At 50.4% G+C, this 13,414-nt stretch overlaps 5 protein-coding genes across 5 annotated transcripts; 4 read left to right on the top strand and 1 right to left on the bottom strand.

The window, feature by feature from the left end:
* Positions 1-464: 464 nt before the first annotated feature.
* Positions 465-1,274, top strand: BDZ99DRAFT_462324 (uncharacterized protein). The gene has a single exon (XM_033719824.1). It carries the CDS (start codon positions 620-622, stop codon positions 953-955), a length of 336 nt encoding a protein of 111 aa, XP_033578011.1. The 5' UTR covers positions 465-619; the 3' UTR covers positions 956-1,274.
* Positions 1,275-2,259: 985 nt separating this feature from the next.
* Positions 2,260-3,015, top strand: BDZ99DRAFT_441778 (HET-domain-containing protein; the record flags this gene model as incomplete). The annotated part of the gene is made up of 2 exons (XM_033717783.1): positions 2,260-2,700; positions 2,749-3,015. 2 exons carry the CDS (start codon positions 2,260-2,262, stop codon positions 3,013-3,015), a joined length of 708 nt encoding a protein of 235 aa, XP_033578010.1.
* A 65-nt stretch (positions 3,016-3,080) lies between these two features.
* On the top strand, positions 3,081-4,178 carry BDZ99DRAFT_475897 (uncharacterized protein; the record flags this gene model as incomplete). Its single annotated transcript, XM_033722023.1, has 1 exon — positions 3,081-4,178. One exon carries the CDS (start codon positions 3,081-3,083, stop codon positions 4,176-4,178), a length of 1,098 nt encoding a protein of 365 aa, XP_033578009.1.
* A 1,100-nt stretch (positions 4,179-5,278) lies between these two features.
* On the top strand, positions 5,279-6,248 carry BDZ99DRAFT_385390 (uncharacterized protein; the record flags this gene model as incomplete). The annotated part of the gene is made up of 2 exons (XM_033715428.1): positions 5,279-5,821; positions 5,871-6,248. 2 exons carry the CDS (start codon positions 5,279-5,281, stop codon positions 6,246-6,248), a joined length of 921 nt encoding a protein of 306 aa, XP_033578008.1.
* A 4,731-nt stretch (positions 6,249-10,979) lies between these two features.
* BDZ99DRAFT_462320 (taurine dioxygenase family protein) lies at positions 10,980-13,033 on the bottom strand. Its single transcript, XM_033719823.1, has 4 exons — positions 12,322-13,033; positions 11,898-12,257; positions 11,488-11,844; positions 10,980-11,419 (listed from the first exon to the last, which is right to left on the bottom strand). The coding sequence occupies exons 1-4, from the start codon at positions 12,551-12,553 to the stop codon at positions 11,253-11,255; spliced, it is 1,116 nt and encodes a 371-aa protein (XP_033578007.1). The 5' UTR covers positions 12,554-13,033; the 3' UTR covers positions 10,980-11,252.
* Between the last annotated feature and the right edge of the window lie 381 nt (positions 13,034-13,414).

Raw genomic sequence — 13,414 nt, 5'->3', positions numbered from 1 at the left:
GCAACAAGAGGCGTTGTTCCAAACTATGTCCAAACAAACCCCGTTTCGAAACAATCGTTCATTTATCGAAACAAATTGAACCATATCGAAAGGCTTTTGTTGGACATGGTTTGGAACAGGCGTTGTTACACTACGTATGAGCTGGCTTCATTCGCTGTTCACCCACCCTCCACGACGTCTTCAGTTTTGCGTCGTCTTTGCGCTCTTTGCCCAAGCCCCATACTCTTGCTTGATTTTCAGGCTGCTGCCAGAGCCTCATTTCACTTACTTTGCATTGCCATCATTGGTGCTCATATTCCATATGGCGATCGTCAAGCACTGAAAGCAACTCATTTCTTCAAAGTCACTGCATTTACTTGTCGTTTGACGAGCCGAAGAACATCGTTATAAGCACTCATCTCTCGACTCAGTCAGCATCCATTTCTTACGCCAGGAAAATCTACGCTTTCGACCAATCATGGCGTCAGGGCAGTCTTTACTTGTACTTCCGGAAGGATCCGAGCTGTCCTCGAGCGAATGATTCAGCATCGGCGTCGAGGTCGAAGTGGCTGTGGATGCACTCTCGCTGCCTGAGAACCAAAAGGCTATCATTCGGCAATTGGTCAGGGACGGACTCAAGATGACTGTTCCCGATGTCCTATCGGTCTGGAAGGTTATTGATGAAAGAAAGCAATACTTTCCCGGCCTGAGAAGTAATGCTATATGGGTCGAGACCGGTAATACCAAGGCCGGGTACGAGCACATACTTAGGCACCAGGACGAGTTCAAACTTCTCGGAATCGGCCCGCACGAACTTGCTGAGGTTGCAGAGGCAGTAACGACAGTTGCGACCCACGTTGGTGCCCAAAAAAAGACAGCGAAAAGGCCAGGGCGACCGGTGTTCCTGGTCATCTACAAGGATAAACCAATAGCCGTCGCTATAGATGTTGGAGTAACGGCTTCGTGGTGGGAATGAACAGACAAACTTTCCGAAACTTCCTCAGCGGAGGCCCTCATATTGACGACATTGGACAGTGGGGGCGCAGTGGAACACCGATAGCCCCCGGACAAAGCAGTTTCGAGGGATGGGTCTATAGGAGGACAGCACTCGGGTTGCAGCAACCTAGGATCAGCAACTCATACTGTTCACTAGGTATCCCTTACTCTTCCTTTCTCTTCCTTACGGAGTTGTGGTGCTTCCTTGCTGCCAAGGGAACGACCAAGGGAGCGCCCTAAGGGATAGTTCATCTCGTTCCTCTATATAGTCCGCCTTTACGGCATCTACAATACAACAGAGTTCACATCAATTCCAACCTGAGTACAGCCATGATTACGCTTATATCAGTGGATTAACAAGGGTCACCACTTCCACAGAGGAACCGCAAGATTGCTGGATATACGATCCGTTTGGATGGGCGAAGGATGGTTCGGTGGTGATCTATTGGCGAAAGGGGAATGCGACCATTGTGGAACACAGATAGACGTTTCCGGTTCTTGGCAATACAGGTGTGGCGCCTTGTTCCCTCTTTTCTCTTCCGGTCTAACCTTGGAACACGCATTTGATGTTGTAGACATCGGACTATTCTTCAACGCGAAAGCCTAATGTATGATATCCACTTCTTACGATTTAAAGAGTTCGATTCTACACGTACATAAAATAGAGAGTAGTATTAAAGTGAAGGAAATATAGGGTTTAAGATGCTTAAAAATAGGGGGGCAATAGTTGTCCATGTTTACATCGGAGGCACCAACTTCGGAGCAATAGATTATTAATGAAAATCAAAGCTATTGGTCTATAACGCTCAGGGCGTGTTCTACGCGTCCTATAACACTAATCTGCAGCTTCAAAATAGTCAATGCGTGTAAATTAGTGATAAGTTATAAACCCCGCCTGGCAGTGTTGTGGCTTTTTGTGAAGTTCTTTTCGAGTGGCCTGGTGGCCTGCCCCGAGCCTGCCCGAAAGATTTGAATATTATCGACGACCAAAGCACCATGCTGTGCGATACTTGCGCGAGCCTGAACCTCAAGGTCGAGGATTTTCTGATTAGTTCAGCCGACAGTTCTGAGAAATTTGATGCTTTCCTGGATATTGGGCAGCTAAGAGAGGTCCGCAGCAGAGCACACCGGTGCCCCCTATGCCGACTTGTTCTTGAAGCGGCAGGGACTCCTCGAGGCCAAAATAGGGAGGAAGAGAAAGATGTACAGTGCGAGTTATACTGGGGCGAAGATGGCCTGGTGTCTTCCAACAACAGCCCACAGGTGCGGCGTCTGATGGTCTCCATGCGCCCATCTATAAACGAGTTCGATTACCATCGCATTACCCTTCTTGCAGACGATACCCCAGAGGGCAAAGGGCTTTTTCTGGGCCGCATAATTCCGCAGGATAAAATCAAGATGAAGCAAATCGTCAAGTGGATGCAATATTGCATCCGATGGCACGGCGCGGGCTGCGAAGAGACACTGAGCTCGCTGTCTTCGGGTCGTATCTCCAAGTTAAGAGTCATTGATACATGGAGACTATGCATTGTCGACGAGTCCTCTGAATGTATATACTTAACACTTAGCTACGTCTGGGGATCTGCAACCGTCTTTAAGCTGACTTCTACAAATCTGGACGAATTGGCTACCCCTGGCGCTTTGAAGAAAGTCTGGCGGCAGCTTCCTCGCACGATCCAGGACTCCATAACACTCACCTCAACTCTTCATGAGAGATATCTTTGGGTAAATAGTCAAGTCCGCCCCCAATATAATGAACTCTGACCAGATCAGATCGACAGCTTGTGCATCATTCAGGATTCGGACGCCGACAAGGCCCATTACATCCCGTACATGGATTCTATCTACGACCGAGCTTTCCTGACCATTGCAGCGGCTACCGGAGACAGCGCTGATGCTGGACTTCCAGGAGTTCGGAAGGGCTCCAGAGGTTGTTCACAAATCATTGAAGAGGTGCTTCCCAGCGTGCGACTTTCAAGCATAAGACACCTGAGGGATGCATTAGATGAATCCGTGTACGAATCGAGAGCATGGACGTAAGTCGCAACTCGATGCTATATTAAGCAAAACCTATTCGAGGAGTGCGCAAGTCTACTAACACAACCATGGCACGAAGATATCAGGAACGGATGTTGTCGAAGCGTTGTCTTTATTTCATTAATGGGCAGGTTTTCTTTCAGTGCCGCAGGGAGACCTGGCGAGAAGATATGTTTCTAGAAGGCATCCAAGTGATCCAGAGCGTGGACACCCTCGCGGCAAAACATGCTATTGATGCTAATTCCATCGACGCAAATCCTCACTCTGACTACGCTGGTTCTCTATACGAATACAGCGGTCGGATCCTCACCTGGCACTCCGACGTCCTAGCTGCATTCAGCGGCATGCTCAACATGTATTTGCTCCGCATGAGGACCGACAGAAATGATGGCATTGACCACTTCTTTGGTCTACCGGTCGCAGTCTTCGATTGGGCCCTTCAATGGAATCCGAATCGTGCAGTGAGGAGAAGACCTGGCAAATGGCCTTCCTGGTCGTGGTGCGGATGGATAGGACGAGTAACCATGCCTTACTTTTCGAATTACAAGCAGCTTCTAGACTGGTGTGCCGAGCATACTTGGATTGAATGGATCGGCTATGAAGGATTGAAGCCAGCGACGAGGCTCCTATCTCACAGCGCATACAATAGAAACACCTATCGTTTCCCACACCACGAGTTCCCCCCGGTTGCGGAGGCAAACATCGAAACCAGACTCGCAGCTTCCACAGAAATACCTCCTGGCTCCGAGGCCCTGGGCATTGATCATCCAGTACTCCACTTCTGTACACTGGCCATTTGCCTCCGAGTCCGACCCATCGAAAAGTTCAGTGACATGCCTAGACCTCAGAGCGGAGCTTTTGAGATACTTGATGCCTCGGCCGCTCCCTGTGGTCACATTCTGATCAATTCGACATTATCTTACAATTCCGACTCAATGGGCGAATTTCTCCTCCTTTCTGACGCGAGATCGAAAGATGTCAGATGGAAGGAAGACCCAGGGACCGTGTTTCATGACGACGACTGGGGTGCGTATCAAGTGATGCTGGTCCAGCGATTTGGAGGCAGGGCGTTGGCGGAGCGAGTGGCAATTGGCGTCATTCTACAAAAAGCTGTAGAGAATGCCGTCGCGTCTGGGGTAGAATGGAAGGAGATCTGGTTGGTATAGCAGCCTAGTGCATGGGATCTCCCACATAACTTTTGGCTAGATCTAGTCGCTAGAATCTGCTAGCCAATTTTGCCATGGCCGGGAGTGTATCATCGGAAGACACCAAATCGAAACTACAAACTTTCAAGTCTGCTTGCCGTTCGAGGTCGCTTAGGTGCTCTGAGGTACTATTGGATAGGCTTGTTGCAAAGCCACGATTTGTGATGTCAAGCCATGGTGAAGTGATTTCCCTTGAAATTCGACGCGCCGATTGCCCAAAGCTCTTTCATCACCTTCACCTACTCGGTCGCGTAGCCGTACCGGTACCCGAAGTATGCGTTTCCAGGTCAAATGCTCATCTAGCTGTAAATGGCCTCCTGCTATCCCGTGACGATGTTAATGCCGAACCTGCCTGGCGCAATCGAGTCGATTGTTGTGGCCATGCGCGCGACTAGCGTCGGGGGGAAGGGAAGGATGGCGGTCGAGGCGAAGAGCTTTATCTTAGTGGTGACGGTAGCTAATTAGCTATTAGCATAAATAACTCGAGGTTATAGTCGTAGGACTTGGTCCTGTGTCAATTCGCACTATGACGAAATAGCCTGGAACATCACCTGTAGAAGCCAGTTGAGACTCAGCTGGTATGTACCCGCTGAGAGTCTCTTTCAGCTTGCTTGATCTACGCTACTGGATAGCGTCGAGCCCTAGGGGTTAGTCCCTTTCTATATATGACCAGATAGCCACCTAGGAAAATCAGAGCCAATTCACCCCGACATCATTTCAGGATGAAAAAAAGGAAAGGCGACGCGAAAACAGAAAGCGTGGTGATAGAATGGAAATTTGAAAACACGGAATTATGTATCGCCTGATCTGACTAGCCGAATATGTACAAGGATGAGCATGAAACCCCTCGAAAAACTGAGGTGTAAACCTCAAGATTCCGACGTGGTTCATTGCGGTTGCATAGGAATATATGCATGATCGAACGAAACCGAAGAATGGCTTAAGCTGGCTGAACTAGCGATGGATGATCAGATACAATGATGCAGTTGTGTTCACGAACAGAAATCCGAGCCTGCAATTTAGTGTCGATTTCCCTCCACCTTCGCAAACCCGTATCCATCATGTCGCAGCATCATGACTTTGAAGAGGAGCTCCATGTACTCCCGCCCCCACCCAGCGTCCATATTCCCACCGGGGAGAAGCTGACTCGCCTCTGTACCGAAGAAGTGATGGGCTACTCAAAGCACCTTGCCTATCCCACACGCGCACCCCAACTCTGGATAAAGTACGGCTGTTCAGTGCTGCGCAACGAGGTCCCTGCCCAGATGATGGCATACCACGGCCTCCAACAGCTGCAGTCGCCTGTCCGGGTTCCAAAAGTCTATTACACCTGCCGCTATATGCATGTATCTTACATCGTTATGGAGTACATCCCCGGCAAGACAATGGGCCAATTGTTAAAGGAACACCCCACTCGGAAGCAAGACATCTGCAACCTGGTTGCCTTTGGTCTCCAGGAGCTCCTGCGCATCCCTGTGCCTCCAGATGCTCGCCCGGCCGGAATTGACGGAGGGGCAATTCGGCATCCTCTCTTTGATGATAGCACGGCTCCACTGGACTACCAGAATGTCTCCGAGCTAGACACATCTAAACGAGGTAACCCGGTCCCCCGTGTTGCCCCTTGTATATAACTAACGGTGCGCTAAAAATTAGTGGATCCGCATTACTAGACAGTCGACGCCGGCCAAAAACCTCGCCTATGAGCCTATGGTCTTCTGTTATGGCGATATATGGCCCGAGAATTTCATCCTCGACCTGGACCGACGTCTTGTTACCATTATCGACTTCGCCATCGCCAGCATCCTCCCATCTAGCTTCGCGAAGCATGCCCTCCGGTCAGTGAAGATTGATGTGAATTTGGACGAGTTGGTAAAGGTTCCCACCACCGATGGGGTTGATAATTTTGGGGCGTTGTGTAGTGCTCAAGTCTGTATGGTCCAGGGAGCGGGCTCGTTCGCGCCATGTGGTCGACGAATTCTCGGCAGACCAAAAGTACCGAGTACTATCCCCCCACCTCTTGATGGGTGGTAAGGGAGTCTAAAACATCATCCGTAGTAAGAACAACGTCCAGACGAATCCCGAACCGAGTGTTTACAACATGTATTCTGAAAGATGTACAAATGCTAGGAATTTTGCTTTAATCACGGATTCCGTTCAGATCTTGCCGCTTTATTCCCCCAAAACACCACAGCTCCTGAGTTAAGAGCATGCCGATCCAGGCTCCAGGTTCTAGGAACGAAGAAGCCCCCGCCTACATTTCTAAACCTGAATCATTTCAGCGCGGATGCTACCTCCTAATCCCAGTTCCAAGGCAATAAGGCCTCTTGTCCCTCCGACCAGCCAAGTATATACATGTAAAGCTCCATCCTAGCCAGTCCCCATCAGAGCTTTATTCCTACATCTCTTTCCAATTCCTCCCAATCTCCCCAGAATTATCCAATATCTGCAGCAACCCCCCAAACCGAATTATGCACAGCTTCTTCACCCCCAGCCTGCTTTTCCTAACTAGCACCATTTTCACCCTCACACTTGCTATATCGCATCCCCTCGAGTTTATCCTACACCCCTAGTACCCAGTATGCCCGCAGCAATATGAACGGCACCTGCTGCATCACTACATGCGTCAGCGGCTTTCTGAATTCAGTGTTTTGCTGCCAGAATAGAATAGCAGGTCCCAGAAGTGGTCTAATCGGTGACGGGCCATTCTGCAGACAGTCAAGTTCTTAAGACGGCATGTTCTTAAGATAGTTATAGTCTTAAGACAGCCGTGGTCTTGAGACAGTGGCATCTTAAGACGAAGACGTTCTCCAGAGAGTCATGCTCTTAAGATAGACCCGTCTTGAGACGGTTATACTCTCAAGATAGACATGCTCTTAAGACAGTGATGTATTAAGACGGTGATGTCCACAGGACAATTATGTTCTTAGGAAGTTGTCTATGCTATTTGCCTTCGAATGCTTCTATAAATTACACGCTTCTACTAGAAAAAATAAGTAAAGATCTCAGGTTGTGAAGAAGCAGTTCTGTGTTGATTTGAAGAGGCATAAGGCCCGTATATATAGCCTATGAAAGGGGGGGGGGGGGGGGGTACTCCCCTGTTCCCCCTTGTTACGGATATGGAAGGATGTAACGCCACTGACACGCTAGTAGTGGCAACCTGAGTCACCCCCCATCCTGAGAGATCTGTACCTAGCAAAAAGAGATAGCAGTGAAAGGTCCAAACGAACATCCAATCCAAAGAACCTCTGTCCTAATATCGCGGCTGGCAATGCTGTTTATGCCACTGGCCGACACCAAGAGTACTGTCCTACGCGATGAATGTATATGCTGCCCGCTTGTATGCGTACCGGGCCTTTGTCGTGGTAGTAGAGAGGGCTTACGTCATGCCTCAGTGATGGGCTGGCGTGAACCTCTCTACGAGGCACGACGGAAGCCCTCTCTACTGAGGCACGGCGTGAACCTCTCTACGAGGCACGGCGGAAGCCCTCTCTACTGAGGCACGGCGTGAAGCCCTCTGCTTGAGGCAACGAAAGTCCTCCTACGCGCGAGGCACTACGGAAGCCCTCTCTACTGAGGCACGGCGTGAACCTCTCTACTGAGGCACGGCGTGAACCTCTCTACGAGGCACGGCGGAAGCCCTCTCTACTGAGGCACGGCGTGAACCTCTCTACGAGGCACGGCGGAAGCCCTCTCTACTGAGGCACGGCGTGAAGCCCATCACTGAGGCATGACGTAAGCCCTCTCTACTACCACGACAAAGGCCCGGTACGCATACAAGCGGGCAGCATATACATTCATCGCGTAGGACAGTACTCTTGGTGTCGGCCAGTGGCATAAACAGCATTGCCAGCCGCGATATTAGGACAGAGGTTCTTTGGATTGGATGTTCGTTTGGACCTTTCACTGCTATCTCTTTTTGCTAGGTACAGATCTCTCAGGATGGGGGGTGACTCAGGTTGCCACTACTAGCGTGTCAGTGGCGTTACATCCTTCCATATCCGTAACAAGGGGGAACAGGGGAGTACCCCCCCCCCCCCCCCCTTTCATAGGCTATATATACGGGCCTTATGCCTCTTCAAATCAACACAGAACTGCTTTTTCACAACCTGAGAAAAGAGATAAGAAAGTAAGAGGGAGGCTGGCTATTTTAGTAGAATGGCACACTTTATACTAATAAGAATAAGGGTAGAGAAATGTAAGGTGGGAGTTCATGGTAGGGAGCTTGAGGCCAGAAATGATGGAAAAGACTGCATTGTAGACAAATCCTTGAGGAAGCCGGGTTGGCCTCCGTGAGGATTTGGGTACTTGGCTTCGGCTAAGCGAGCACGTGAGGGCTGCGCACGTGATACGTATGCGGAGCGCATAGGGTTGGTAATATACGGTATATGAAGCCGAACCTCGTATATATACGTAGGCCTCGACTGCAGGCACGCCCCCTTATGCTAGAGGCACCCCCCCCCCCCCCCCTTGCCTAATTCGGCCGCCGAACAGGCTCCGGTATCACGTGTAGCCGCACCAAGTTCGCGAGTCGTCTCATCTTTGAGTTGATTTTACGCGTTTATCTATCAAATAGACGCGTCAAACAGGCTCAATTTGAGCTCCAATTCGCAACTTATAAGCTCTATTTACAATTGCAATAGGCCTTTCATCCGAACCACTTCCGAACAGCCTCCAACCAGCCGCGTAGCTACAACTGCCACGCCGTGAAGACTCCGCCCTCAACGCTCAGCCGTCCAACTCCATCACGGCCTGGCTCTGGCTCCTTGCCACGGCCACGGCCACGGCCACGGCCCGCTCCACGGCCTGCTCCACCCCTAGATGTTGCCCCGCTTGGTGTTGTAGTTGCCCTCCCGCTCGGGCGGAAGAGCTGGCTGGCGTGCGTGAGGTCGACAGAGCTACCGCCGAGCGTGCGCGGGTCGGTGAGGTTCACAAACAAGCCAGACCTTATGTACCTCTCCTCCCTGCTTCTTGCCCCCATCAGTATATTCAGTTCGGCGGCTAACTAGGGCGTAGCCATGTTTCAGGGCAAATCCGTAGGCGTCGTGGAGGAGCTTTTGCAGTTCTATATAGACGCCATAAGGTGGGGGTGGAAGAGGGCGAAGAAGCCGCTCTAGAGGCGGTTCATCGAAGGGTTCGTCATCTATATCGGGATCTTTGAAACTGGAGTCGGTAGCAATGCTGTCGATGTCACTGTCAGCATCGCTCAGGTCCGTTAGGGTGGGGTCAGCCATGGTGTTGTGATTGTAGAGCTGTTGTAGAGCGTAGAGCTCCGTGTTGAAAAAGCTGGTATAAGATGGAGCGATATCGCAGTAGATCGGCGCGGAAAAACTGTTCGGCGGCCGAATTAGGCAAGGGGGGGGCGTGCCTCTAGCAAAGGGGGGGCGTGCCTCTAGCAAGTAGGGGGGCGTGCCTCTAGCAAGGGGGGGGGGCGTGCCTCTAGCATAAGGGGGCGTGCCTGCAGTCGAGGCCTATACGTAAGTCGTATATATACCCGCAAAATGTATATACTGTATCGTATATCCCGCACGGCCCAAATCGCATCACGTGCCTAGTTCTCTCCACCAAAACCGTCCTCAACATGTAGCTCATCAACGAACCGTGCAATTGCTAGCCCCTCTATCAGCCCAGTAAGGTCCACTTCCTCCATATTGCCATCGCCATCCTCTTCCTCTTTGTAATGAACCTCCGTTCACCAAGAGATATGCGAGGTTGCGCGGGGGAGTCAACTACCGAAGGCCGGGGCGAGGTCCAGGAGGGATCTCGATATGGCTTGGCTCGCGAGTTCTCAATGCCTGGCGGGTTGGGATAACTCCGTGGTCCTGGGTCACTAGTCCAGTAGGCAAGAGGGAGAATCGGGATCAAGAACGGGGACAACTTGTCTGCAGTATTGAGAGGGTGTAACACAACGAGGTAGTAATTCAGAACTAACTAGTCTTCGGCCGTTACTAGGAAAGTAAGGATCGAAGTTCAAGACTTAAGTTGAGCACGAAGGAGAGACAGTAGATACGAAATCCTCCAGACTTTATATCCCCTCTGCCTTCATACAATTTGGTTATTCTCTGTCTGCTCTGCTGCCAAGCGACAGATCAAACAGAGAACATCACCTGACCTCTTGTCACGTGATTGCCCCGCGTATCGCTGTGTCCCTACCGTCTGCATGTCCTTGCGCCCGCAGCCCCGACAGATACTCTGTTTGGCCTCGTCGCTCCTATGCTCAGGTGTTCGTAACACTCTTGCTCCTCAACTTTAAATTTGATATATTTGGGTGCGCTGCCGGGCGGCCTGCAGGCCTACAAGCTATCTACTAAAAATACTAAATCCCGCTTACCAATATACGTATACGGTATATCACGAACTCGGCCGTATATATACGGTAAATATTCCAATATACCGTAACCCGTATGTGTAACTGAACAACCCTAGGAGCGCACCGTAAACGCACCAGGAGCCAAAGATCTATATACTGGGTAGGTTATGCACCTTACAAGAATACTTTCTAGAAAGTAGCTTAAGCTTATAAGGCTTACAAAACTATGTAGGGCCCTAATTTATAACCTAGGACAGATTTAAGGCCCCTTGCTAATACTTAACAGTTTCTGGTGAGGTATATCTAAGACTGCGCCGCAGCGGGTGAGCAAGGGTAAGCAAGGGTGAGCAGACCTAAGGAGACCTGAGCCGAAGCTGAGCCGGGCCTGAGCCGAACTCAGCCACAGCGGCGCCGGGTCACGTGAGCAGAGGGGGTCGGGCAGCGTGCAGATTGGGGTGTTGAAACACTTATTCCTGCTCAGCAACCTCTAGCACTTGTTCCACCTATCCCGAGATGACCTGACGTCTGCCACTATGGATATTCACACTATTCGGACCTCTCCGGGGCACTTTCGAGGGGCAGTCAGCCCAGTAACGGGCACGGCGCGTAATTTATTCTAGTTGGTTGAAATGCGAGAGAATCAGCGTATTGAATTAGGTACACGCAATCGCGCTCTGCTCCCATGATTCATTGATCTGCCCGTCTGTCTGTTCCCTCCTTCCAGCACTTCAAGCGCCTACCTCAGCCGTGGCAGCAAGCGCTTCCGCTTTGGACTTGCTGTTCGGGTCGAGATAAGGCTTCTCGCCAATGCCCACCACACGGTTGCCAGAGCGTTCGCCCAGTCCCTCATAGTCAAAGGTAGCCGAATGAAATGCGCTGCGATTATCCCAAATAGCTAGGATTATATTGTCAGTAGATGATACCAAAGTTTCTTTCCCACTTCGACAATGTCATTCAACTTACCGATGTCGTTAGGATTTTTCCACTTGAAGCGGACTTGTAGGTCATGGTTATCCAGGATTACATGGTAAAACTTCTTGAGCAGTTCTGCGCTCTCCTCGGGGTCTAACTCATTGATGATCTTTGGGAAATTCCCGATTCCATAGATACTCTTCCATCCTGTCACGGGATTTGTCCGCACGAGCGGATGGGTAACAGACAAATGTTTGCCCACATTCTCCGGTGAACCACGAGGCTGGTCGTACAGGACGGCCTTTCCAGCCTCAGCCGCTTTGAGGAAGCCATCACCAACAAAAGTAGCCGTCAAGCTATCGAAGAGCTTTTGGTAAGGCTTGCTAAAGCGGTCATAGACGTCATATCCTAAAGATTGATGTTAGGGCTTTTATAGGAAGTTGGGGAGAGCAACGACAGACCTGACGCCCAAAGTGTGTCTCCGCCATTCTTCGGTAGCTGAATCAACCGCAGACTCGTGTAATCGGCGGGCACCTCCTCGAATTGGATATCACTGTGCCACGACGCCTCGGTGTTTCTGGTGTTTTTGCGCAGCGACGGCTGGCCGAGATCATATCGAGCTTTCCGGTAGAGTGAGGAGATAGTGCTGATCTCACTGTCATCGGCGCCGAATTCGTTTGTGTTGTTTAGAACGGGATGGATATGAAGGGTCGAACTTTTAGGTCTTCCGGTCAACTCTCCTAGGCGTGAGATGAATTGTTTTTGCAGATCGTCGGTAAGGCTGTCTTGCTTTCGAAAGAATACGACGCCCCGCTCGCTGACTTTATTTAGGCGCACTACTTAGCATCCAGAAAGTCTCGATCTAGTCACAAGAAATACACTTACTTGTGATTGCAACATCCCGGAGCAAGTCATCCGCATTGGGAGCGTTCAGAATATCCTCGACGATTTGTGCCGTGGGATATTCCCTTCCAATAACCGGAGTAAGGTCTTCAAATGCAAAGGCAGCATCGAGAGCTCCGCTTTTCTTCAAGGGCTCAGTGTTCCTGCTGCTTGTTGCGTTTTTGTCTTTAGGAGGACGATGCGAGTCGACCGGTACGGTTGCACTGGGAGACATTATAACAGCTATCTGTCCCTGAATCAGAATCTGAAGTAAGGTTGCCTAAAAGAGATGCTTGGGAGCATTTACGATTTAGAGAATTGCGCAAGATCATCTCCCTTTTATCTTTTCGAGGTTCGCCGTTTCGCATCTTCATCCTCTCGCTTATCGCCACAAATTATCACGCAATCTTTCATCACAAAATCGTGATAGCCAATAGAATGCAGTTGCTGAAACTCCTAAGACTGATATTTGCCTCAAGAGTATATATTTTTTCTTTTGTCCTGCAGGCAGCGGGAAGAACGGCCTCGGGTTCCAAGCAGGCCTTGTCAGCAGGTCGCGGCCGGCCTAGATTGCGTTCAGCTGGGTGCAGGTGGTGTCGGTTGGTACATGCATTTTGCGGGGTGTCAAGCGAGGCAGTGATAGAACGCCGGTTCCAGTCAAACCGTCTCCCTCACGGGCCTGGAGAGCATTTCAGCCAGTAACTTCTAGTTATCACTCCAAAGGAAGCCTGAATGACTGACTTACTACAGCAAGAAAATACAGGTGCTTTAGAGAATTCCATCGTGAAATGGGTGTGGTAGATTCTCTGTTGCACTCGCGCAGTCATAGCCCCAATTGGATAGAGCGCTAAAGTAACGTAACTGAAGATCCTTGTAGCTAAGAACGGCATCTCGTCGATATCGATTCAATTGCAAAAATCCAAAGGAAAGAATAAGCGAAACCGGAGGCTTGAATCTGGGACAACACATGGCCCAAATTTGGGCCAGTCTTGGCTTGCTAAGGCTGGCTCAGCGCGGACAACGTACGAAGTAAGCTCAAGACTGCATAACCACAAGCTCAGGACTGCATAACCACAAGCTCAGGACTGCATAACCA

This window comes from Mytilinidion resinicola, assembly GCF_010093595.1.
Source record: "Mytilinidion resinicola strain CBS 304.34 unplaced genomic scaffold BDZ99scaffold_8, whole genome shotgun sequence".
Lineage (NCBI taxonomy): Eukaryota > Fungi > Ascomycota > Dothideomycetes > Mytilinidiales > Mytilinidiaceae > Mytilinidion > Mytilinidion resinicola.
Note: the sequence above shows the minus strand (reverse complement) of the source record. Positions and strands in the feature narration are given on the sequence as shown.